Source organism: Protomyctophum bolini, assembly GCF_963924005.1.
Source record: "Protomyctophum bolini genome assembly, chromosome: 1".
Classification (NCBI taxonomy): domain Eukaryota; kingdom Metazoa; phylum Chordata; class Actinopteri; order Myctophiformes; family Myctophidae; genus Protomyctophum; species Protomyctophum bolini.
The window spans coordinates 24,752,098-24,776,387 of record NC_137862.1 but is presented as its reverse complement, the minus strand read 5'-3'; the positions used below and the strand labels follow the sequence as shown (position 1 = coordinate 24,776,387).

Sequence of the window (24,290 nt, the reverse complement as noted above, 5' to 3'; positions counted from 1 at the left end):
AAGCTGCAATGGTAAGATTGATGACCTATATAACCGGGACATGAATCTGGGCTGAGTGAGTGATCCTATTTGGGAAGACGAGATATTACAATATTTTGAGCTTTATGGCTCTCATCAACCATTAGTGGTCCTGACCAACCATCTAAATGGATCTAACTGGTCTCATTAGAGTAGAGAGACCTCCTCCCACCCAATGCAGTTTGGTTAGAGTAGAACGTTATATTGCATTAACATTCTCTACCATCCAGAAAATAACATTCATAAAAATATGTTCTGGAGGTGCAGCTTTGGACTGCAGTATTGCAGTGGTTCTGTGACTGTCAATGCAGCCTCGTGTCGTGTATCTGACTGAACCCCTAACCGCACACACACCCACTGTGAACTGTTCTGCATCAACTCCACGGCAGGATTGTAGTACAAAGATGTCACTCTGGAAACATCAAATGAAGGATGTGGGTGGGGGTCCAGTGAGGTGAGGCCAGTGGGTGGGGTTAGTTTGGGGGTTGGGGGCACCACAATAACAAAGAACTGCATAGAGGGAACTAAATGACAGACAGGCTCGCTAAAACAAAATAACAAACAGGCAAATACTACAATTTGACTGCTAGCACATGCGTGTAATTGTGTAGGTGCGTGCAGGGTGTTTGATGTGGTAGCAGTGATGTTGTACTGCCCAGTCCTACACACTGGCTCCCTGCACTAACTGATGGGCAGATGTGCTATAGAGCGGGAAACATTTCAACCGGCCAACGGTGTGTTGGCACATGTATGCGTTATCGCCATCGCTGTCGGGCAGACACCTTGCGTCTCCATGTTTAATCTTTCTATTTTTATTTTATTATTATTTTTTATTCTTTAATGAATGCTCTATTTTACACGTCATGGTATGATGGTGTCGATCTATAAGCTCACAACCCGTCGCTATTTAAACAGTTGTATTTTATTTCACTTATAATGCATAATGAATTGCATTTTTATAGCGCTTTTCCAAGTGCTCAAAGCGCTTTATATATATTTATCCAACATATACAGTACACATTATCCAAATTAGGGACACCAGTTTGGAAGTGATTACTGTAAGTCTGTCAGTGGGTTTTTGTAAACCAAGTTCTTGCCCGGGAATCAAACCGGGAACTTTTCCGATTCCCAAGCGGTTACTCTCCCTCCTGAGCCTGTGTTCATCTGATTGATCTCATTAGAAAAGCTCACTAGAATAGCACATTTAAATTAAGTGTGTGTGTGTGTGTGTGTGTGTGTGTGTGTGTGTGTGTGTGTGTGTGTGTGTGTGTGTGTGTGTGTGTGTGTGTGTGCGTGCGTGCGTGTGCGTGTGCGTGTGTGTGTGTGTGTGTTCCACAGGTTCGTCCCGGTCTGCAGTGTTCCCCAGTCTCAGTCTGAGCAGCAGTGTTGGGTCCACAGCCCACAGTCTGAGCAGCAGTGTTGGGTCCACAGCCCACAGTCTGAGCAGCAGTGTTGGGTCCACAGCTCACAGTCTGAGCAGCAGTGTTGGGTCCACAGCCCACAGTCGTAGTCTGAGCAGCAGCGCTGGGTCAACAGGCCACAGAGACTCGGGCAGTGACTCAGAGAGCCAACTCAGTGCAGAGGCTGGAGACGACGTCTTCAGAAAGGTAGACTATGACTATAAACTAAAATCTACATTTTCTGTCAAAATCAACACTGCCCTCCTGCTTGGCTCTTACCAGAGTCATGCGTTTTTCAGAGGGACAGGAAATGGGGAGAGAGAGACATGCAGGTAATCGAACCTTGAAGAGCCAATCATCACCAAAGTGTGTGGCATGATGCAGAGAGCCTGTATTGCGCCTAATTTATGAAATAGTCAAAGTTGTCACATTTACATTTAAAGTGTCCCGAGTGATTCACAGCGTCAACCCATGCACTGAGTAATTATGCACAGTGTCTGTCGGTAGCCTTTGAGTGAATGTTGTTTCCAGTCTATCTAACGTTAACTAGTGAAGCTATAAAGGCAGCAAAACATCCTTTCAATATTTGAAAGGATGCAGACTTGAGGGAGGGTGCTACTGTCAATGCCCCCCAAATACCAGTCACTCTGACAGTCTTAGAAAGACAGCACACGTCCACAGACAAAGAAATTAAATAGCAGGGAGTCAACAGATGACAGTATGTACTAATACTATTATAGTTTTCTATTAATTACTGGGTACACTATAAAACATTTCATATCTTGCAGGAATTCACATTAGCAATGACTATTCCACTAAGCAATCGCTTAGTATTTTTGTAACTCTTGAGTTTTGTATTTATTTATTCATTGGCACCCTGCAGGTATTTCAGTAGCCAGCGAGCTCTTTCAGTGAGCAGTCAGCTCAACAGCTGCTTGTGCAAGTCGAAACCACGGTCTGTGTCTGTGTTACAGCTGTACCCTTTAGCTCATGGTGCTATGCTGTTAGCTGCCAGTATTTATTGTGCTAAACACTGAAAACATGATATTAGTGACATACTGTATAGCCCGCTTTAAATAAATAAACACACACTCACCCTCACATTCACACTCACACACACGCATGCACATCACCCTCATGAAAATCACCCCCACACACACAAACGCACACACACGCACGCACACATGAACGCACAGACGCACACTCATACACTTTCGCATTCTCCCAGTCGGTCTGTATAAATCCCGTCTATAGCATAAAGGAGATCTTTGAAGCCACTCACTCTGTGCAGCATCTCAACAGGAGCGGCTCTGTGTTTACACTCTCTCTGCACTGCTCTCACACTCTGCAGCTGCCCCGCACACAATGGATCCTGTTCAAACTCACACCTACTAATTGGCTCTAAAGTGACCGCCCTAAGGTCTGTGCGGGTGCGGGTGCATGTGCATGTGCGGGTGCGTGCGTGCGCGCGTGCGTGCGTGTGTGGGTGCGGGTGCGTGCGTGTGTGCGTGCGTGTGTGAGAGAGAGAACAGAAAGTGCATGAGAGGGTGAGAGAGTATAACCATTGGGGTGGTTCAAGGTGTGTGTATATGTTTTTGTGTTAGCGTGTTATGTGCTTCCCACCAGCCTTGTTCCAGAGTCTGTGGGTTTGTTTTATCGTGCCTTATGTGTCAGAGGGGAGGGGTCGAGTCTCATAGCACAGCACAATGAACAGTATAAGTGGAAAATGTGGCCCCACCTGGAGTCATGCCAGTGTGGGAAACTCTAGCATTCACAGTGGTGGAAAAAAGTACAATTTACAATTTAGGCATTTGGCAGACGCTGTTAATCCAGAGCGATTTACAGTAAGAAAGAACAAAAACATGGTAATACATCAAATGCATCAAACTAGTCATCATGAATCATTCGTAAGCTAAGAACCTAACCGTGGAATATCTGTATAATGAAGCTATAATTGTAATGGAATAAAAGTACAATATCCTCCTCTGAGATATACTGTAGTGGAGTAGAAGTAAAGTAAAGTAAAAAACTATATCTCCAATTTGTATTAAGTACAGTACTTGAGTAAAGGTACTTAGTCACTTGCCACCTCTGAGCACTCACTACCTCTACTTAACATTATGAATGATTAAACTACATTATATGCAAGTGTCATAGCTCGACGACAATTATATCCTTCTGTCTAATCAGGGGGGGGGGGGGGGGGGGACATTATTGCCAGGCAGACCCACCCCAGCGTTTAACCCATTTAGGAACTGAGAACTGATTCTACAAAAAGGATTCTAAATCCTCAGTTCTCTGAAAAACCTATGTTTTTATATCAGTGGTGCTCAAACTATTTCATGTCAAGGACCCCAAAATTTGCCCGTAATTGGCCGCCGACCCCCATCTGAAAATGTTGTTCCAGGGACCCGCCAGAAGCAAAGATATAGGAGTTAAAAACATTCGTTGTGATTGCATATTATTCAGAGATTTGTGCCACATTTTCATTTTCAAGATTAGCAGATCTACAAGCTCATAGCGTGCCACCAAGTGCTGCACTACAAGCTTGTAGATCTGCTATTTTATAACGGTTAAAGTGGTTATACGGTGACACAGATGCGTCCTCGGGTCTAAATGGGTTAACAGTGTTGGCCATCGATATACCTGATGACTGTGGGATGAATGTGAAATGGCGGAGCACAAAATAACTTATGGGACATTTTCTTTCCTGAGAGATGTTGGTTTTGATGAGGTTGTGGAGGTTTATCGGCATGTTTTGAATGTCAGCGTGCCCATAAAGCAGCCCCTGGTCCATTATCTCTAAACGCTGCCATTTGGACTTGATTACAGCCCATTCCGCTGACTGCCAGGCGGGCGAGGCGGCACAGTGTCCTGTTGAGTCACCTCGGTGCTGCACTTGTTTTTTTCCACATTTATTTAAACAGGAGTACGTTGATCGGTCGGTCACGCACACTCATTTTCGATGTGACACCTTGCTTTATGTTCACACCATTAGACACCCTCACACCCAGTGGTGGAAAGCACAGTGCATTTAAGTACTGTGCTTAACGCATTCTGGACTGAGGTCGATAAAAATAAAAAAATCTGAAAAACCTATGTTTCTATGTCAGCGGTGCTCAAACTTTTTCATGTCAAGGACCCCCAGAATTATCTCTATTGGGCCACGGACCCCCATCTCAAAATATGTAGTTCCAGGGACGCCCCAAAAGCAGACCTACAAACTCGTAGCGCTCTGTGGCGCGCTATGAGCTTGTAGATCTGCTTTTATATGCTAAATTATAACTAAATTATAACATAATGTAATGTTTAAAACACCAAAAGGGCTTAAGTGTACATTTTTGTGGTATTTGCACTTTACTTGAGTTTTCCAATGCTTTTGCTTCTACTCCACTACATCTCGGATCCCAAATGTTGTACTTTTACTCCACTGCAATTATTTAAAAACTTTAGTTACTAGTTACTTTGTAGATTTAGATTTAGATTAGAAAACATGCATTAACCACATCAGCCCTATATACCTGTACATTTCGGCCATTTGAAAATAACAGATCTACAAGTTCACACATGTGTAGATCGGCTATTTTCAAAAGATATTTACACATTTTGAACTTGTGAAATGGGACATTCTGCAATTGGAGTACTTTTACTTGTATTACTTTAAGTACATTTTGATGCCGGTACTTTAGTACTTTTACTGAAGTACATTTTGAATACATCTACATTGCAGTATGGACACTTTTACTTAAGTAAAACATTTGAGTACTTTCTCCACCACTGCCCAGTGCAAATCCTCGACCACACACACCACACTGTGACTGTGAAAGTGTACATGCACGTGTCCATTTGGTTACATGTGTGCTCTCTCTGTCTGAGTGACAAATGGATGTATAGTATTTTAGTGTGTCATGTAATGACCTTATCATTGACCTCTGTGGAGGAAAGGCTAATGGTCCGGGTGACCCCATTAGCCTGACTATACCTGTGTCCTGTTTATTGACCTCCAACAGCAGTCAGGTGTGGCCGATCACACACATTAGAGAGAGCTTGAAGAACGGTGACAATATCAGCTCACCTTTGTCACAAATTTTGACTTTATTACAATTTGGTCTTGTTTTTCATCTAGTGCTTTTTTGAGCGGTGCCACCCTGGCCGCTCCAATGACTGGCCGCGTGTGTCTGTCTGTCTGTCTGTCTGTCTGTCTGTCTGTCTGTCTGTCTGTCTGTCTGTCTGTCTGTCTGTCTGTCTGTCTGTCTGTCTGTCTATTTGGAGTACGAACAGCTGCAATACCGCTGGCAGCCAGCCAGCAGTGTTGTTGTCTTTTCACGCCGTGGCTCCCCAGGACTGTGTGTGTCTATCTCGCGGAGATAATCTCGCAAACCGCTGGACTAAAAGAGCTAAGAAATCACAGCTTCAATTATATTTCTCAGAACCTCAACCAAGAGAGAGTGAGAGTGAATGAATAGATAAATATATACATAATACTTAGGATTTAGAAAGATTCTGCAGGTCACTGTATGTATGGAAACTCCTGAAGTGTGAATGTCCCTGTATGTACAGTACATCTGATCATCAAATCAATCAATCAATCAATGATTGACATCTAAGTGTTGGCTGTGTGTTCCCACCCCTCCAGTGTGATGACGTGGTGACGTGTGGAGACAGTACCAGTGAGGTGTCGGTGTCGTGCTCCTCGACAGACGACACAGCCAGCGTAGGTCCTCCCAGCTCCAGCCCCGACAGCTGTCTGGAGGGACAGACCCAGGCCCAGGGCACCTGGACCACAGAGGAGAGCACTTCAACCGGGGTTAATGCCTTTGGTGGCGAAGCTGGAGGTAAAAATCTGCGAAAGTTCGGGTGACATTGCTTTTATGGCATTTGTCATCTTAAAGGGACAGAGTGGGATAGGTGACGCGTTTGGATGACCTGACCTTTTTTATTATTTGCACACAACAACTGTTATATTTATTCAATGTTGAAAATGAGTGGTATTCCCCTTTAACTCTTGAAAACAGCTTCATTTGGTTTACACTAGTGTATTTGACTGCAGGTGCAGGAGAAACAGCAGAGGAAGCCAAAGACCGGGTGACGGAGGTGGTGCCACTGCCTACCCGACGATCAGCTCTCCTGCTGCGCTCCGGCCTGCGCTCCTCGTCCCCTCTGCGACGACACAGCTGGGGCCCCGGCAAGAACGCTACAGCGGGAGGAGGAGGAGGAGGAGACACAGACATGAACCAAAGGAGGTGAGTTTAGGGTCCCTTGACCACAAAAGCATGATACATTTGTTTATTAGTACAGATTCACAACTTGTGTTTCAGTTAGCTACCGGTACAGATTTACGTAATATTCCCTTGTGCTGTGTTGTACTTTTGTAGAAACCTATGGTAGAGTAGAAGGGGGGATTATGTCACTGGGGTGCTCAATAACCTCCCAGCAAATGGTACAAATTGGTGTATTGATATAAACGTGCGTTCATCTGGAATGGCTGAATGAACTAACTCAACACCTACATGTCCATTGCACTTCAGTTCTGCCTCTTGGTTCAGGGGGGCTTGGTTGAATCGGATGGGCTGGATCTCTGGAAGGCATAGGTTGGCGAAGAGAGCCCTCTCGTGCAATCACTGAATTACGTCAGTGGCGGTCAAGCATTGGATTTGAGATGACATCATTTTAAGTCAATGACAGCAATGTGTTAACCCTTTTTAGGCGGGAATCCCTTTTGGTGTTAGCATTAGCCATTATGTTATGCTTTAGCTATTGAAAAATAGCAGATCTACAAGCTCATAGCTACGAGCTTGTAGGTCTGCTATTTTTGAAAAATCGAAGAACGACTGACATGGAAACATAGCTTTTTCAGAAAACTGTCAGGATGTAGAAGACATTTATAGAATCTGATCTCAGGTCAAAATGTGTTAAGAGCATGTCCCGTAACGGTCCTGCAACCATGCAGTCTGGGCCTGAGTTTCAGCTGACTTCGGTGACAGTGTACACCTCTATGCTATGCTACAGTATTATAACTATGTGTTTAAAATAAGCATAATGTGGATTAATAGGAGGTTCTATAAACATTTGACCAACGGGAGTAGTGTGACGTAGCACTATGATGGTGTTTTTTTGGATTATGAAATGATTTAATGCCTCAGCTTTACAGTCAGAAGCTGTTGGTTGTGCATGGTCAGCATCATTGTGTTATGGGTTTATTCAGGACATAAAGCTTGCTTCATATTTCAAGTGGCCTGGCCTGTCTAGTGCTGGAGAGAAGCATACTGTACGTGCACGCACACGCGCGCGCACACACACACACACACACACACACACACACACACACACACACACACACACACACAGTATACAGCAAACGGCGTATGATGTAATATAATACTTTATTGGCAACAATTAAAAGCACAGTATCACTAATTAAAAGTGCTATTGTTTCCATTGTGGTCCACATACAAAACAAGCAATACAAAAACACAATAATAAATACTAATATAAAACAGAACACACACGCGTGCAGGCACACAACAATGTGTGCCTCAACAATTTATTTGAAATGAAGAAGTAGTATTTTGATCAGTGCTTGCAGATCTTCACTCTGAACTGCACAGTTTCATCACATCCTGTACTGTATGTGTACAAAATGATTATGGCGTACCAGTTTCCCCCCCCCGCCACACTAATCTTTGTGAACATCACCTCATCTCATCCTGTCTTGCCTACTCAGCACCCTTCGGAGTCCCGGAGAGGGAAAGTCAACCTTTCACAGGAGAAGGTACTAACACAACAAAACTAGAAGGCATCTTACTAACTCATTTTACTGGCTGCTTCCCCGTGCCTTGTCGTTGCCTTCTAGACAGTGTTGATTTTGACAGAAAATTTAGATTTTAGTTTTTTAGTGTCAGAATAGTTTTCCTTTAGTTTTAGTCAATTTTTTTTAGTCACCTGGAATGTCTTAGTGTTTGTTAGTCTAGTTTTAGTCGACTAAATTTCATAAGATTTTAGTCGACTAAATCTACGTTGATTTAGTTGATTTTGGCGGGCCTTAATGCCGTCGTAATTAAATGACTTGCTGAAAATAGCGCTGCGACGCGTTGTGAGCTTGTAGATCTGCTATTTTCAGCATGCAACCAAGTGTAAAATGACTTATACTGGATCTCTTGTCCATTAGTCACTTCCTAACATTTTAGTCTAGTTTTTATTTGTTGACAAAATTGTCAATTTATTTAGTCTCGGTTTTAGTCAGCATAGCTTAGTTTTCAATTAGTTTCCATTTAGTTTTCGTCAGTGAAAAAAGGTAGTCGACGAACAACTTTTGTCATAGTATTAGTCGACGAAATCAACACTGGTACTAAGTTACTAACTAACACAATAAACCAGAAGACATTTTACTAACTAATTTTACTGACTGCTTCCCTGTGCCTCCTTGATTGTTGCCTTGTAGGCAGTTCCAATAATATTACATATAATATTACAGTTTTAAGAGATGGGGGCGTGTGGAATGTCATATAGCAATTTTGGGCATGCAAGAAGCGCTTTCGACACCCCGTGGATTGTGCAAAACGGCCTTGAATTAGTCATGGGAGTGTTTAAGGAGTGTTTGAGACGTACCCAATCAACATGTCCGTACTATTCTCTTTACCAGTCAGCTGCTGTCACATACGGAATGCACACTTTGGGGATCGTGGTATTACATTTCTTCAGGCTGGCACCATAGACATGACTTTGTCACATTTGGGTTAATTATTCCTATTGCACTGCATGCTGTCACCTTTATGCCTCAAAATAATTTGTTTCTATTGAAAAACACCAGTAAAATAACGTTTATTATATTTTATTTCATTCTGGTTAGATTGCTGGTAGATCTGCTAATTTAATTTTGGATTAGCCGTCCTTAGTTGGGCAAATGCATTCATCTGGGGATCCTTGACATGGGAATGTGCTGTGTGAGGATCACTGGTTTAAACAACATTAGGAGAAAAGCCCAAATAACCACTTTAGAAACAAGAAAAGCAACCACCACTAGTACAACTACCAATATTTACAAGCAACTTTACAGAAAAAGAAGCCGCTTATAATAAACAGACATGGCAACACTCCAGCAGCCTCCCAGAGCCGCTCAAGTGTAAAATCAGTGCTTTTTGCATTTAAGAGGTGGTCAGACCCACGTCTTATTTTTTCAGGTCAAGGGGCTTAATAGCAAATTGCGCAAAGCGAAAATAATTAACATATGGACACTCCCACAATGCTAAAATAATCAGGAACGTCGTATGCCATATGTGTGTGTTCAACACGGGCCGATAGGGCTTCCATAATACGATTGGGCACAGAGCGAGGCCAATTTATGTATTACCACATGGGTTTTACCACTTTCAAAATCGACTTACATGTTTTCCCCCATGCAGACAAACAGAGTTAAGTACTTCTTGCAAAGATGAATCAATACTAGTCTAAATTCATGCTCTTACACAGAGTGACTTTCAGTCAGTGATGGAAAAAGTACTCACATTTTGTACTTGAGTAAAAGTATCAATACTGCAATGTAGATATATTCTAGCTGTTCAAGTAAAAGTCTGGAATTCCAAATGTACTTGAGTAACAGTACAAAAGTATTGGTATCAAAATGTACTTAAAGTACCATAAGTCGAAAATACTCTTAATGTAGGCCTATCAAATTATTTTGAACATTAATAATTAACAATTATTAAGCGTAATTATCCAAATCTACAAAATATCTACAAAAAAATATGCTAAAGTGATAAAAGGATATACTGTACAGTACGACCCTCCTTGTCTTTGTACAGTTGATTTGATCACATGATGCACAGCAATACTAGCGTTCCATAAGTCCATCTGGATAAGAGCATGACTAGGATATTACATGTAATGTTATCGATATCACTGAGAATGCATATATAGTGTCTGTCTGTCTGTCTGTCTGTCTGTCTGTCTGACTGAGATGTCTGTCTGAGATGTCTTTGACCTGTTGTTAAAAAGACACCAGAGCTCATTTGAATACCACTCAAAGATTTACATGTGCTCGCTGATTTGCATGGTTGCGCGAGTGTGTGTGTGTGTGTGTGCGTGCACGTGTGTCTGTGGGTTTGTTTGTTTGCATGAATCTCTCTGTCATCATGTTTCTGCCTGTGTGTGTGTGTGTGTGTGTGTGTGTGTGTGTGTGTGTGTGTGTGTGTGTGTGTGTGTGTGTGTGTGTGTGTGCATGCGTGCGTGCGCGCGCTTGTGTTCTCCTCCATTGTTCATACGTTCTCATCATTGCCCTTTACAGGTGTCAGTCAGCCAGTCAGTCAGTCAGACAGACAGGTAATTCATTATTGTACTATGGAATACATGAGCTAGTGCTGACCTTCATCGTAGCACACAGATATAATACTATGACAGATACACTCATCTATATTCACTCCCCCCCCCCCAGGCAGGTGAGTCCTGTTTTGTTTATGCCAGATATTTTTAAACTACAGTAAACTCTGTTTACGGTCTCCCTCTCAGCTCCTTACGGTCAAAAGTGATTGGATTGCACGCAACCGTTTAACTGTGTGCATTTACTTCATTAAGTACAATTTTGAGGTACTTACTTTACTTTACTTTTTGTACTACATTTTTATGCCAATACTTTTGTATTTAAGTACAATTTGAACTCCAGACTTTTGCTTACTTTTGAGTATTTCTACATTGCAGTTTTTCCAGCACTGTAAGCAGTACAGTACATTAGGACGTCCGGTGTCGTCCTCAAGGACATGTTGGCCGTGGAGACTACTGAACTGAACTCAGGACTTTTCAATTATGAGACATCAATCTCACTAACAGCCAATTACTTTAGTTTTAGTGATGTTTGAGCACACTGGACAGGTTGGGCTCTGATCGTCGAAAAGCTGTGTGTGTGTGTGTGTGTGTGTGTGTGTGTGTGTGTGTGTGTGTGTGTGTGTGTGTGTGTGTGTGTGTGTGTGTGTGTGTGTGTGTGTGTGTGTGTGTGTGTGTGTGTGTGTGTGTGTGTGTGTGTGTGTGTGTGTGTGTGTGTGTGTGTGTGTGTGTGTGTGTGTGTGTGTGTGTGTGTGTGTGTGTGTGTGTGTGACTGTACAACAGTCCAAACAGCCGTGTGTGAGTGGTACTATAATGCTTCATAAGCCTGTCCATAAAGCAGTGATGCCAGACATGCACACACACACACACACACACACACACCTCAGTGTGAGACCTGTCTTGTCTGCACTCATAATCGCTGCTCTGCCTACAGTCAAGGCTGTGTTATTTACAGCAGTATAGGATATGCGTAATTGTGTTAGTAAATCACACTGCCGGCTGGCTGGCACGCTCAGGACACTCAGGGACGTTGAGGGTATGCGTCTTGCTCAAGTGTGAAGGCTCTCTCTCTCCTCTGTCACTCACTCACACATACAGTACATACGTGTATAGCGGTGTGCTTTATCGTGATTTTTGGCACGCCAATTATGCGGACAGGAACAAGGCTTTCCGCAAGCGTCACTGAAGTGCCAATAATCCAGTTACCCTTAACAAAACAACTCAATTTCATTGTAACTAAGACATTCGATAGACATTTTTAATGCTGGGTTTAGCCGCTACGACCGCAAATGCCCTACATGCAAACTACTAGCCTAGCCACTCAGCCGGCTTTGCTCTGCGAGACTTCGTCAGCACAGCTGATTTTTATGTTTTAATTAGGTGTGCCGTCATGCTCGTTTAAGCATGGTAGATGGATGTTTCAACCAATCAGATTGCTTCTGATTGGTTGTGTATATCAGAAGCATATAATATGCTGTATATATATATCTAATATTCCGACTTTAGAGAAATGGGCATGCGTGGCTCGGGAGGTAGATTGGTTGTCTGGGAAATGGGTGTCCCGCTCGGTCCCTGCTCCTCCTGGCATCATGTCATTGAGCAATACATTGAACCTTTCAACTGCACCTGGCTAGCAAATTGGGTGCTTGCATGGCTGCCTCTGCTGTCAGTGTAGTGAATGGGTGAGTGTGACACATGTGACATACTGTATATTGCTGTGTTAAGTACTATACAGACATATGGTCAAACACATACAGATATTTGAATAGATACACAATGCACAAAGCATAATCAAACGGATTTTGCCATCAGTCAGTACCCCGATTTGCAACGTCAGGCACATTTTCTTCTTTTTTTTTTAGAGACTATTTTGCATTGACTGGTCACACAAACATGAAAAAGGACTGTCTGCTCAGGGTCTACTATGTACGTCTTCGTGCATGCCGTGTGGACCCAAAGTGGGCCGCGTTAGGTCGGGCTCTTAAACTGGACTTTATACTGAGAAACACTTCTCATAGGACCAGTGGCAGACATATTAACTGCATCTGTTATTTTCTTCCAAGATGATTTTACATCTTGGCAGTCTGCTTGAGGCGCCATAGATTAGCTTTTTTTGATGACTCTGCACCATATCAGTTTTCTCTTGGGATAAATTATGTTTCTGAGGGTTTTCTTCCACGACGATATTAAACTTACCGCTGTGCTGAGCGCAGCACATTTCTCTTAAAAAGGTAATGAATAGTGACCATTTGATTGGTCATGATTGAATGCACCTGCAACACACCCACTGACAATATGGGTGCTTTCGGATATGCACTGTGCAATGCAAACTAATATTATGTGAGTGTGCTCCCGGTGTGCATATCCGAACACACCCATTGTTCATTCTAATGAACAATGGGTGCCCATTTCCTGTCCGAAAAATATAAAGTGTGTGTTGCCACGCCCCACCTGTCACGCCGTTGAATGTGCTGCACTTTGGTTCGCCTAGCTGTTTCCCTATTATTAGTATCTCTGTGTATCCATTTTCTATGTAACATGGATTGTATATGTTTTGGTGTATGTACAGTATTGTATTTTAGGGCCGGGACTTTATGCGATTAATTTAGATGAATTAACTACAGAAACATTAATCGCAATTAACTACAGAAAAATTAATCGCACCTTTTTTTTTAAAGCGGAACGTTTCTCACTGGGCGCATTTCCAGTACTGAATAGGCTCATTAGGCTGCTGCACCGCCTTAAGTTGATATTTTTTCAGACCTCCAGTTCTAGGCAACACAGAATGGGGTGACCTTTTATTATTATTAGCTATATTAATGACAGTAAAATGTTGAAAATGAGTGGTATCCTGTAGTCACTATTCATTGATTCACTGGGATACCAAAAAACATTTGAAAAAAAAAAGGTTTCTCGCTGTTCTCAGGTTGAATATTGATATGCGATTAAAATGCGATTAATCTAGATTAATTAACTACAAAGCCTCTGATTAATTAGATTAATTTTTTTAATCGAGTCCCAGCTCCAATTTTAACCTATTGTTCGTGAGTGTATGGCCCCTTAATTGATGTGTACGATATATTGTTGTTCTGGAGTAGATCTTCACATACAGCCGATTGGTTTATTAATTGATTGAGTGACGACACCCAGTTGTCAAGGATTTAAAGGCCATACCCATGTAACTGAGAAAGCCCGGAGAGGCGGAAAGTTGGACAGGGAGCAGAGTTATATCGTGTGCGGACATTCCACTTATTCTCCCTGAAAATCAACTTTCTTTGCGGTGATCAGAACGCGTCACCTATCCCTCACTGTCCGATGGAAACCCTGTAATCTTAAAACACTGAAAACGTAACTTGTGTAACTCGTTATTGGGTGGGAAACTGTTCTACAATCAATTAACTTGTGTAACTCGTGAATGGCAGGGAAAGTGTTTTAAACACTGTGGTGGAAAAAGTTTAAAAACTTCATTAAAAGTATCAATACTGTAATGTAGAAGTCTGGGATTAAAAATTAACTTGAGTAAAAGTACACTTTGGTGTCAAAATGTATTTAAGTACCAAAAGTAGAAAGTATTAATTTAGCAGCCAGAAAGTCCTGTTTCAGTTCCTTATACACGCACACACACACACACACACACACACACACACACACACACGCAAACACGCACACACACACACACACACACACACACACACACACACACACACACACACACACACACACACACACACACACACACACACAGATGCCATGTTGCTTTATGAAGAACAGAGCAGTGATTTCTCAGCTGCTTAAACACCAGCTGTCTACACTCCAAGTCTGTCTGACTGTGTGTGTGCGTGCTGAGGGACTCGAGAAGTATATGTCTCTGTGTGTTTCTGTGCAAGTGTGCTTTTGTGTTTGTGGAATAAGTAAGCATGACACACACGTGTATTACATTTTAACTAGGAATGGAGTGGGAAGGTATGCATAATGCATACTGTGTGTGTGTGTGTGTGTGTGTGTGTGTGTGTGTGCGCATGTGCGTGTGTCTGCGTGCGCGCGCGTGCACGTGCGCCTGCTAGTTACTGTAGTGTACATGGTGATGGTTGTTACAGTACAGAGTTAGATACTGACACCCAGCTCATAAATTATCCTCTAATATCTACTGTTCTTTGTTTTCTGACTCTCTCTCTCTCTCTCTCTCTCTGTAGTTACAGCCTGGAAGGCCTCAGTGGAGAGCGTGAGTGTGTGAAGGGCTCTGCATCGTGCTCCCATCGGACGGCCTCCTCCCACCGGGGGAGCAGGCTGAGCAGTGAGGAGGAGGAGAGGGGAGGAGGAGGAGGAGGAGGAGGCTCCCTGGTGTCTCTCAGCGAGGAGCAGGAGGACACGGGGGAGCATGGAGACACGGAGGACCAGGTTCGGCTCGAACACGTTGTGGAAGATGTTTGACCATATTATGCTGTACGACGTGTACAGTGTGTTAGATTATCTAGTTCAGTCGGGAGCACGACACACACGATCTATACACACAATCTACAAGTCTCCACAACGCCTCGCATTGCGTTGTGGACTTGTAGATCGTGTGTCGCTTGTGTGGAGTTGTAGATCGGCTATTTTCAAAATACTAAGCAAAATTGAATATAGGATGTATCTGTCGAGGCAAACTAATTATTTTGCAGGGTCCCCATTTCAAATATGATTATTTTGCGGGATCCCCTGTTCAAATATGATTATTTTGCGGGGTTCCCCTGTTCAAATATGATTATTTTGCAGGGTCCCCTGTTCAAATATGATTATTTTGCAGGTTCCCCTGTTCAAATATGATTATTTTGCAGGGTCCCCTGTTCAAATATGATTATTTTTGGGGGTCATGGCCTGAAAAGGTTGAGAACCACTGATCTAGTTGATAAGTAGCAGATATGTTTGGGTTTATTAGGTTCAGCCAAATATAAGTTTAAGGTTTAAATCTAAGTCTAAGGTTTGAGTTGAGTGAGTTTAAAAATATCAAGCTAACAAAAATACAGAAGCTAATGAACAAAATTCCAAATCAACTAAAAGTAAAACCAAGCCTTTGGTCATCCCTGACCCCAGTTCCAATGTGACCTGATCTCAGTTACATGTCTGTCCACTGTCATATCAGAAATAAAACTGAAATGCCAAAAAACAAACAATTAAAAAGCAGCGAGCAGATAAGTTCTAGTCAGCAGAGAGATCAGCCTCAGTCGATACAAGATTATAATTGGAGTTGGCAGGATTCATGGAAATATGCCTATTGATCGTGTGTAATGATTATGCAGTTTTTGCTTCCATCTTACATAACCTTATTTGATATGATATATCTATGATATATCTTATGGACTGTCATCTCAAAATGATAGTGGGATGTCAACACCGGGGACTCCACTTGACCCTCGTCAAATCCACCTGCAGCGTTTGAGCGTGTCCATAAGTCTTAAGCACTACACCATGGCATAGACAGACGCACACCTCATAAAGTTTGCTGATATTGATCTGTTGATAATTTGATGCAGCTGGCCTGCAGGCAGATTGACTTGCTGCAGTCCTTCAGAACCACGGACAGACCTATTTATTTAAATAAAAAGTGTGTGTGTGTGTGTGTGTGTGTGTGTGTGTGTGTGTGTGTGTGTGTGTGTGTGTGTGTGTGTGTGTGTGTGTGTGTGTGTGTGTGTGTGTGTGTCTGTGTGCGTGCGTGTGTGCGTGTGCAGAGGGCAGAGTTAGTGCTCAAGGGCATGTGTGTGGCTGTATATTGAGGGACACTGTGTTATGTGTTTATGTTTGCATAATAGCTTGTACAGTATGTGCATGTATTCATTACAGACACATCTGAGATTAACTAATAGGGCTTTTGGAAGGTCAAAGGAAGAGTTATTTATTTATTTATCCAACCTTATTAGCACTCGGGGGAAGACACAATGTTTGTCAGATCGGCAATAAATCAGATTTAATGAGAAAGTTTCTCACACAGATCAGCTTCCTGCGGAGCACACTGAATGTGTCCCGTAGACGCTGCTCGCTGCATCATTTCCCTCATTTCCATCAACGCTGTCATTCTAAATCTTTCATTCCGGTCTTCAATTACTTTTGATCTGCTTGTTTGTACTGTCTACTAGTGTCTAGCAGATTTTTTATTTTCCGTTTACCACTTAGAACCTATGCCAACTGGCGCTCTGCCGAAAATAGTCGATCTGCAAGCTCTTGCGACGCGTCACAACTCTGTGAGCATGCCCCGAATAGGGATGCTGTAGCCTCGTTCCTAGCCTTACTCATCTGCAAAGAGAAAAGCCTAAGGCAGAGAGTGTTGGGCCGGAACATCCGTCAGATGTATTTCCCCCGGATGCGATATTTTTCGACCAATCACACACACACACACACATTCACGGATTTCTAACGTGTCAACGTCATTTCCTTGAACGCTACTCCCACCAAAATCCTGCTACTTCTGTTTAACCACTGGCTAGGTCTGGGGTTCTGTTTAACCACTCAACTGGCTAGGTCTGGGGTTCTGTTTAACCACTCAACTGGCTAGGTCTGGGGTTCTGTTTAACCACTCAACTGGCTAGGTCTGGGGTTCTGTTTAACCACTCAACTGGCTAGGTCTGGGGTTCATTGCGGTACATTTAGTTTAAAACCCATACTGTGTATTTACTGTTTAGAGAAGTTGTCAAAAACCCATTTATGTGGAATAGTTATTCATAGTTATGTATATGAAAACTATAGTTTATTTGAACATAATGATGAACATAACTTTCGTCTAACATGACATGTCTGCCTGTTGCAGAGGGCCAGGAGGTATCGTCCACTCAGACACAGCTGTCCTCCATTGTCCCTGCCTCTCTCCAAGTATGTCTGTCCACTGAGACACAGCTGTCCTCCGCTGTCCCTACCTCTCACCAAGTCTGTCTCAATGCTCACCATCAGCCAGAAAGACATAGAAGGTAAGAGCATGGATGGACATGCACGCACGCACACACGCACGCACGCACACACGCAATGTGCGTGAGTCTTGTATCTCCAAAACCATGACTTTGCAGGAGTTGGGGGAAAAAGAGTGTTCACTTTCAATGAAGTGTATTCCGTCTGTCAAATGGAGAAATCATGTTGATAATTGCCTCACTACACCTGTGTGAGATTGACTTAACGATGAGTTCATGCTCTGATTCTTTCCTGCCCTCCTTTGCATCGCTCCAGCCTCGGGACAACAGCATCGTAAGAGGAGAGTTTCCTCCTTCTCTGTCCTCCTGACCAAAGCTAAATCTCACTCTAATGTCCACTCTCCTTCTAGTGATAGAAGATGCAGTAAGTATAGCTAATGGTAGCGGCCATCCTAAACTATAGAGAACCAGATCAGCCCCAACATCACAACTCTAGCTGCTTCTTAGTTGTCAACAGTGGTGTTTTGGTCGTGGCACGGTGGCCGGGGTACCACATCGTGTGGCCAGTAAATTTTTCACGCGTAGGTACAGTACGGCACGGTACGGTGCGCGCTGGAACACGTCCCCCTAGATACACGACCCGCCAAGCAGAAGCGTAGCGTCCGCTTGGGCACCTCGGCCATGGCCCAGTTAATAGAGGCTATAGCTGCTGAAATGCAGAGGCGAAAGAAATTCTGCTCCTCCGACAGATACATTACATAGATACATTGGCTGCCCCCATTCGCACATATTTACCAAGTTGCTGACTCGTGCATATGAACGGTCCATGTGTGACCTGTTAAGTACTGTAATCTGTATGTAGGCATAGGCTACTGTCAAATATCCTGAAGTCTAAAAGAGAATGGAATGGATAATGGTCCTGGATTCATGAATTAAATTACAGAGGTGACGTGAGTTGTTGTGACAGTCACAAATTGACTACTCTTGTGTCTGTGTCTAAAACATATATATATATTTAAAAAAAATATTGTATTAACTAAAACTAGAAAATAAAAGTAAAAGTAACAATAAAACTATAATTAAAACTACACTATATCAGCTGTTCTGTGCAAATGTGCACATGTAGGGCAGGCGCGCGTGAACGTGACCTCATTAACATACCGTACCACCAGGGGGAAACCATTTCACCACTGCTTGTCAACTCTGTTATTAGACTGCAGAGAGAGAGAGTGTGTGTGTGTGTGTGTGTGTGTGTGTGTGTGTGTGTGTGTGTGTGTGTGTGTGTGTGTGTGTGCGTGTGTGTGTGTGTGTGCCCTGTGCCTGTGTCATATCCCATACCCATATCTTACAAGTATGATCGAACCCTACAAACCCTCCCACGCACTCAGATCAGCCAACGCAGGGAAGCTGGAAGTACCTTCAGTAAAAATGGCGGGACAACGCTCCACTCGTCCCAAACTCTTCTCCAAAACTATGGAATGCACTTCCCATTACAATCAGAACTGCAGCCTCACTCCCAATCTTCCGCCGTAGTAGTCTGAAAACCCACCTTTTCAGGCCTGTAGGACTTGCCCTAGCCCCTTAGATAGCACTTTATGTAGACTTGGACAGCATTTTATATAGACTTATAGCATGTTACGTTGACAGCACTAGAATTGCATTTTATGTAGTCATACATATGTATAGTATAATAGTATAGTATGCATAGTTTATTTCATCATATGGATACTCCACTGTTAAGTTCTTAGCTTACGCATGTTTCATGATAACTACTTCATGCTTTTTGTTATTGCTTAATGTAAGTCGCTCTGGATTAAGAGTAAATTGTAATTAACCTCAAATACCCAATGTACTTTAAGGGCTGTTTAAAAGTTCATCCAAATGACACAGAGGAGAGAGTAAGGAGAGCGGAATCATTTAATCTTTGTCCAGAATGTCTCACCATCTGTCACTCGGAACCATTCATTTGCAGAGGCTCTGCACACTTGTCGTCGTTAACAAGTTTAAAACTATACTGTACAACACCGTGACCAGACTGGAAAACTGTCACACAGTGACAAAACCCACCAACGATAACGTAGATGAGACGAGTCAAGCTTGAAGAGCCGAGCGAGGCTGGGCTGCTACGTGTGTGTGTGTGTGTGTGTGTGTGTGTGTGTGTGTGTGTGTGTGTGTGTGTGTGTGTGTGTGTGTGTGTGTGTGCGTGTGCGCGTGTGTGGGGGTGTGGGTGTGTGTGTGTGTTTCACAATGGCAGCGACGAGAGGAGACAGCTTTTCACGCGTGGCTGATTCTGAGTTTTGAAACCTTTTAAAATGGTCAGAATCAATATATCGTATGTAGCCTATTGAAAAAGATCTCTTTGTGACTAAAACTGATTTGTAGTGAAGGGGAGCCCATTGAAAAATAAGTGTGTGTATGACATACACACCATTGGGTCACTGTAAAGTCAGGTCTGACTCGCGTCTTGCCCATTTTCTGCTGTGTCTGTGTCTGTCTTTTATGGCGGCAGGGGTCAGGTAGGTCTTGCAAATGGATGCGGTTTGTGCAATCTGAAACACATTGGAGGAGAAATGGAAGAGAATCAGGCAGAGCGGCGCGCCAACGTTAGATGTCACAACCCTGTGCCACCCTGTCGGCGGTGCCTCTTACACAAGTGTGGGTTCGGCTCTGTGCCTACCTCCGCTGTCGACTCAAAGACAGCGCCACAATGACCCCTCGATTCTGTGTCCGTACCTTTGTATACAAAACAGTGAGGTGGAATAACAATAAGTGCAGCATTCCCTGTGGGGCTACAGACCACTTAAAATGCAGATGTGCCCTTATCTCAACTAAAACACACAGAAAACATGAACTTCTTAGCTCTTTCATGGATCCAATACTGATCTCGGTTCCAGTGGTGGAAAGTAACTAAGTAGTAAGGACATTTACATAAGTAAAGTAATTGTGCTTTACTAGAGTAATAGTAGTTACTGGTTACTTTTTGTACATCTACAAAGTAAATTGTATACATTTGAACAAACAAAAAGCTCCAACTACTAATTATCCTTTTTGATTATTGTAAACAACACAGTGCACTTCCTCCCTGCTGTAGCCTCATGTTCACTTTTTATTTAGCCATATTAAATAAACGCATCGTGGCGTGTTCTGAGCTTGTATATCAGCTGCTTTCAATATCCAATATGTAATGACATGGTGGGAAGCTAGGATGAATTAAGTGTCTGAAAGTGTTGTTGCATACCAATGTGCTGTTCTAAATCAGTGCAGCTGAGCCAAATTACATATTTGTGTGGATTTGATAGAAATGTTTTTTTCTGGTGGAATGAGTCTTTGTTTGCAATAAATGTTTGATTTGGCTTAAATGGGGTATTTCATTTCACCCATTATCCATCTGAACCGCATTTTGTCCCAGCCTTTAGTGGAACTCTTCCTCTATTTTCACATTTCGTGGAAACACTTTGTTTTGATTTTAATTTCCCAAAACATATTGCACTGAATATTAAAAAGAAAATGTCCCAGCAGTTCCCCCAGTGATTTGTTTTGTTTTAATAATTTCACTGAATTTATTTATTGCTACATGGAATTAGCATTGTGATAACATAGCTGCAAGTAAAGAATCCAGACTAATCAAACCAAAATCATTTCAGGTAATTCAGGTCAATACAAAATCTTAATTAAGGGACCATGCCCGAAGGGACTTCTTGGTCCCTTGTAGTCTTTCCTTCTTCTTCTTCTCCTTCCTCTTCTCCTTCCTCTTCCTCTTCCTCTTCCTCTTCCTCTTCCTCTTCCTCTTCCTCTTCCTCTTCCTCCTCCTTCTTCTTCTTCTTCTTCTCCTTCCTCTTCCTCTTCCTCTTCCTCTTCCTCTTCCTCTTCCTCTTCCTCCTCCTTCTTCTTCTTCTTCTTCTTCTTCTTCTTCTTACGCCAAAAATAGCAGTTCTGGCTTAACCGTGCAGGCGTTTTTTGCGAAGTAGAAAGAATAGCCGCACGCACTCAGAGTAGAGTTAGTCTGCAGACGTTTCTCACTGTCTCCTTTTCCTGATGGCTTCCAGGTATGAGGTCACTCTCCAGCACCACAGGATCATTGGACTACAGGTGAGTCGACTGAGGGGTGTGTGTGTGTGTGTGTGTGTGTGTGTGTGTGTGTGTGTGTGTGTGTGTGTGTGTGTGTGTGTGTGTGTGTGTGTGTGTGTGTGTGTGTGTGTGTGTGTGTGTGTGTGTGTGTGTGTGTGTGTGTGTGTGTGTGTGTGTGTGTGTGTGTGTGTGTGTGTGTGTGTGTGTGTGTGTATACTGTATGTATATTGTATAATGTGTGGGCTCCTGAGTTCATTACTCTCGCTTGTGTGTGTATGTGCATGGGTGCGTGCGTGTGTTGCAGTATATCAGAGGAGGAGCCAGGTCCTCTCAGAACCGACATTGAGGGGAAGAGCAGCACCAAAGTGGGCCGAACATTCAGCTACCTCAAGAGTAAAATGTACAAGAAGCCCAGGGTAAGCAACCAGACACACCGCCGTCTGTGAACCATCGCTTCGTACTCTCACCACACAACCAGACACACTAGGCATAGCGTAGAGTACACCAGTGGTTCCCAAATGTTTTAGATCAAGACCCGAATACGTTTGCCAAACTAGTGAAAATAGCAAATCTATAGCTGTTCATGACATTACTGAAAGAAAAAAACGTTGAATTCTGTTTTGAATTCATGAGAAAAATTATTGAATTTGAGAACATTGTAATGATTAAAAACTAAATGTGGGAAAAAAAAAAAAAAAAAAAAACAATAAAAATGTGTCCCCAGTGTTTGGGAAACACTGTAGCTCTTGCACATGCAGCCATATTATATATTATTATAGCTATTAGGCTCTATATCACTGGTTCCCAAACAGTGGGTCAGGACCCATTCGGGCGTTGTGGACACATTGTTATGGGTCCCTTTATACATTTGGTTTTTGATTATTATTATTTAATAATATTTTCAAAAAACATTGCCAAAGAAATAGCCGATCTACAGGCTCACTGTGCACACTTGTAGATCTGCTATTTTCACTAGTTTGGGTTAGTTTACTTACCAGCTTACTTTTGGGTCATGTTTATTTAAAGCGCGTTTGCAAAGTGTCTCATGCAAGGAGGCGAGTCAGCGTCTGTCATTTCGTAATGTGGTTTAAGCCAGTCCTAAAGGTTATTGCAGACACCTCCTCTCGCACTGTCAGTTCCTTCCTCATCACGGTTTCCTGTGTAATCTGTTCTCAGTTCTGACTGAGAATCCGCTCTTTTAAAAACAGACAGCACAGCAGGTCAGAAACACACACAAACGGACAATGTTACGCTTCATGGAGAATCACAGCTTCTCGTTCAGGTGGAAGGCCTGGCAAGAGGTAACTGCAACTTCCTAATGCTTAAACTACAGTATATGCTCCGTCAAATGGCTGTCGCATGGCAAAATTTGCAGATTTACAAGCTCCACGACGTGTATGTGTGTGTGTGTGTGGGGGGGGGGGACACACCGTCGTGCGACGTGCCCCTCAGTCTTAAATCGGAATTAAGACAGTTTTGTCCTGTCGCAAATCTTTGGTCTGAAGTTCTGAACCAGTCTTAAGGTGTTGAGATTCTCTCTGTATTTCTACTAAAGTATTCCTCAGTGCTCAGCGTGAGTTTGTCTTTTCTAATGTCCGCAGGCCAGAAGACACTCACAGTCATTTACTGTACGATTGTTCATCAGTATATGATTCTATACCAGGTGTTCCAGCTAGGAAACTGAGCTATAGATGTTTAAAAGATTCTTAAAGGTGATTCTTTGTGTGAATCACATGTACATGTTTCTGTACTCTTGATTCTGTAAATCAATATTGCTTTGAATTATGTTTTTGTCATTTCTGCAGGAGGTACTGTAAGAACAAAATGTAAGAAATGCACTTGCAGTACTGTACCAGTAAGCCTAAGTGGTTCAAACATTCTTACTGTAGGTATTTTGACAAATGTCAGAATAATAATAATACTGTATACTGTAGCTTTTCAATCTGTAGAGGTTTCCCACTGTTCCTCGCTGAGAACATTACTGCCACAGGAAGTGAGATTGAGAAATAAATGCAATCACTCCTTTTATGTTATATTAAGGTGTATTCTTTTCAATCTTTTGTGTGTGAGAAAGAAGCTTTTTTTCGTAGCTTAGAAGCCTATTGTTGTCTTCTCACATTACTGTAAATTGGAATAAACTACACAGAATAATGTTGAATCCATAGAACATTATTTTCTTTACGGAAAGTGAGAGTCCATTTCATGAGTTACACATATAGTCCATCAATTAATTTTATCATGATATCCAGAAACATTTCCCTAAGGGTCTTCTTCAAAGTTTCTCTTTTATATTAAGTTATCTTTGCAGGAAGCCTTGCTTAGATGTGAGTATCTTAAATGGAACTTGATGCAGCTACACAGCATGTAAAGTATTTGCTGAAGGGCTTGTTTTTGGCAAGCTTACACTTCTCCACTCTTAGAAGCCTGCAGCAAGTGGGTATAATCTGTACGAATTGGTTGTGAGCAGAACACTAGTTGCATAAATCGTACAAGCTTCTTATCTGCATTTGCAATTCCACTAGACAGAACGTGGTCAGGTTGGCTAATACTTCTTTTAGCTTTCGAGGGCACCTGTTTCTCCCAGAGGGAGCACTCATCTCTTAGCTGGGCTCCA

At 42.6% G+C, this 24,290-nt stretch overlaps 1 protein-coding gene across 1 annotated transcript in view; it reads left to right on the top strand.

Annotated features, from left to right (window-relative positions):
• LOC308316995 (A-kinase anchor protein 13-like) overlaps positions 1-24,290 on the top strand; it is an 88,779-nt gene that overhangs the window by 14,315 nt on the left and 50,174 nt on the right. The window contains exons 3-9 of the mRNA XM_080765785.1: positions 1,357-1,625; positions 6,055-6,253; positions 6,454-6,661; positions 14,927-15,131; positions 17,515-17,671; positions 21,655-21,697; positions 21,981-22,092. Of these exons, the coding sequence (XP_080621911.1) occupies positions 1,357-1,625; positions 6,055-6,253; positions 6,454-6,661; positions 14,927-15,131; positions 17,515-17,671; positions 21,655-21,697; positions 21,981-22,092 (1,193 nt within the window). The remainder of the gene's footprint in view (positions 1-1,356; positions 1,626-6,054; positions 6,254-6,453; positions 6,662-14,926; positions 15,132-17,514; positions 17,672-21,654; positions 21,698-21,980; positions 22,093-24,290) is intronic.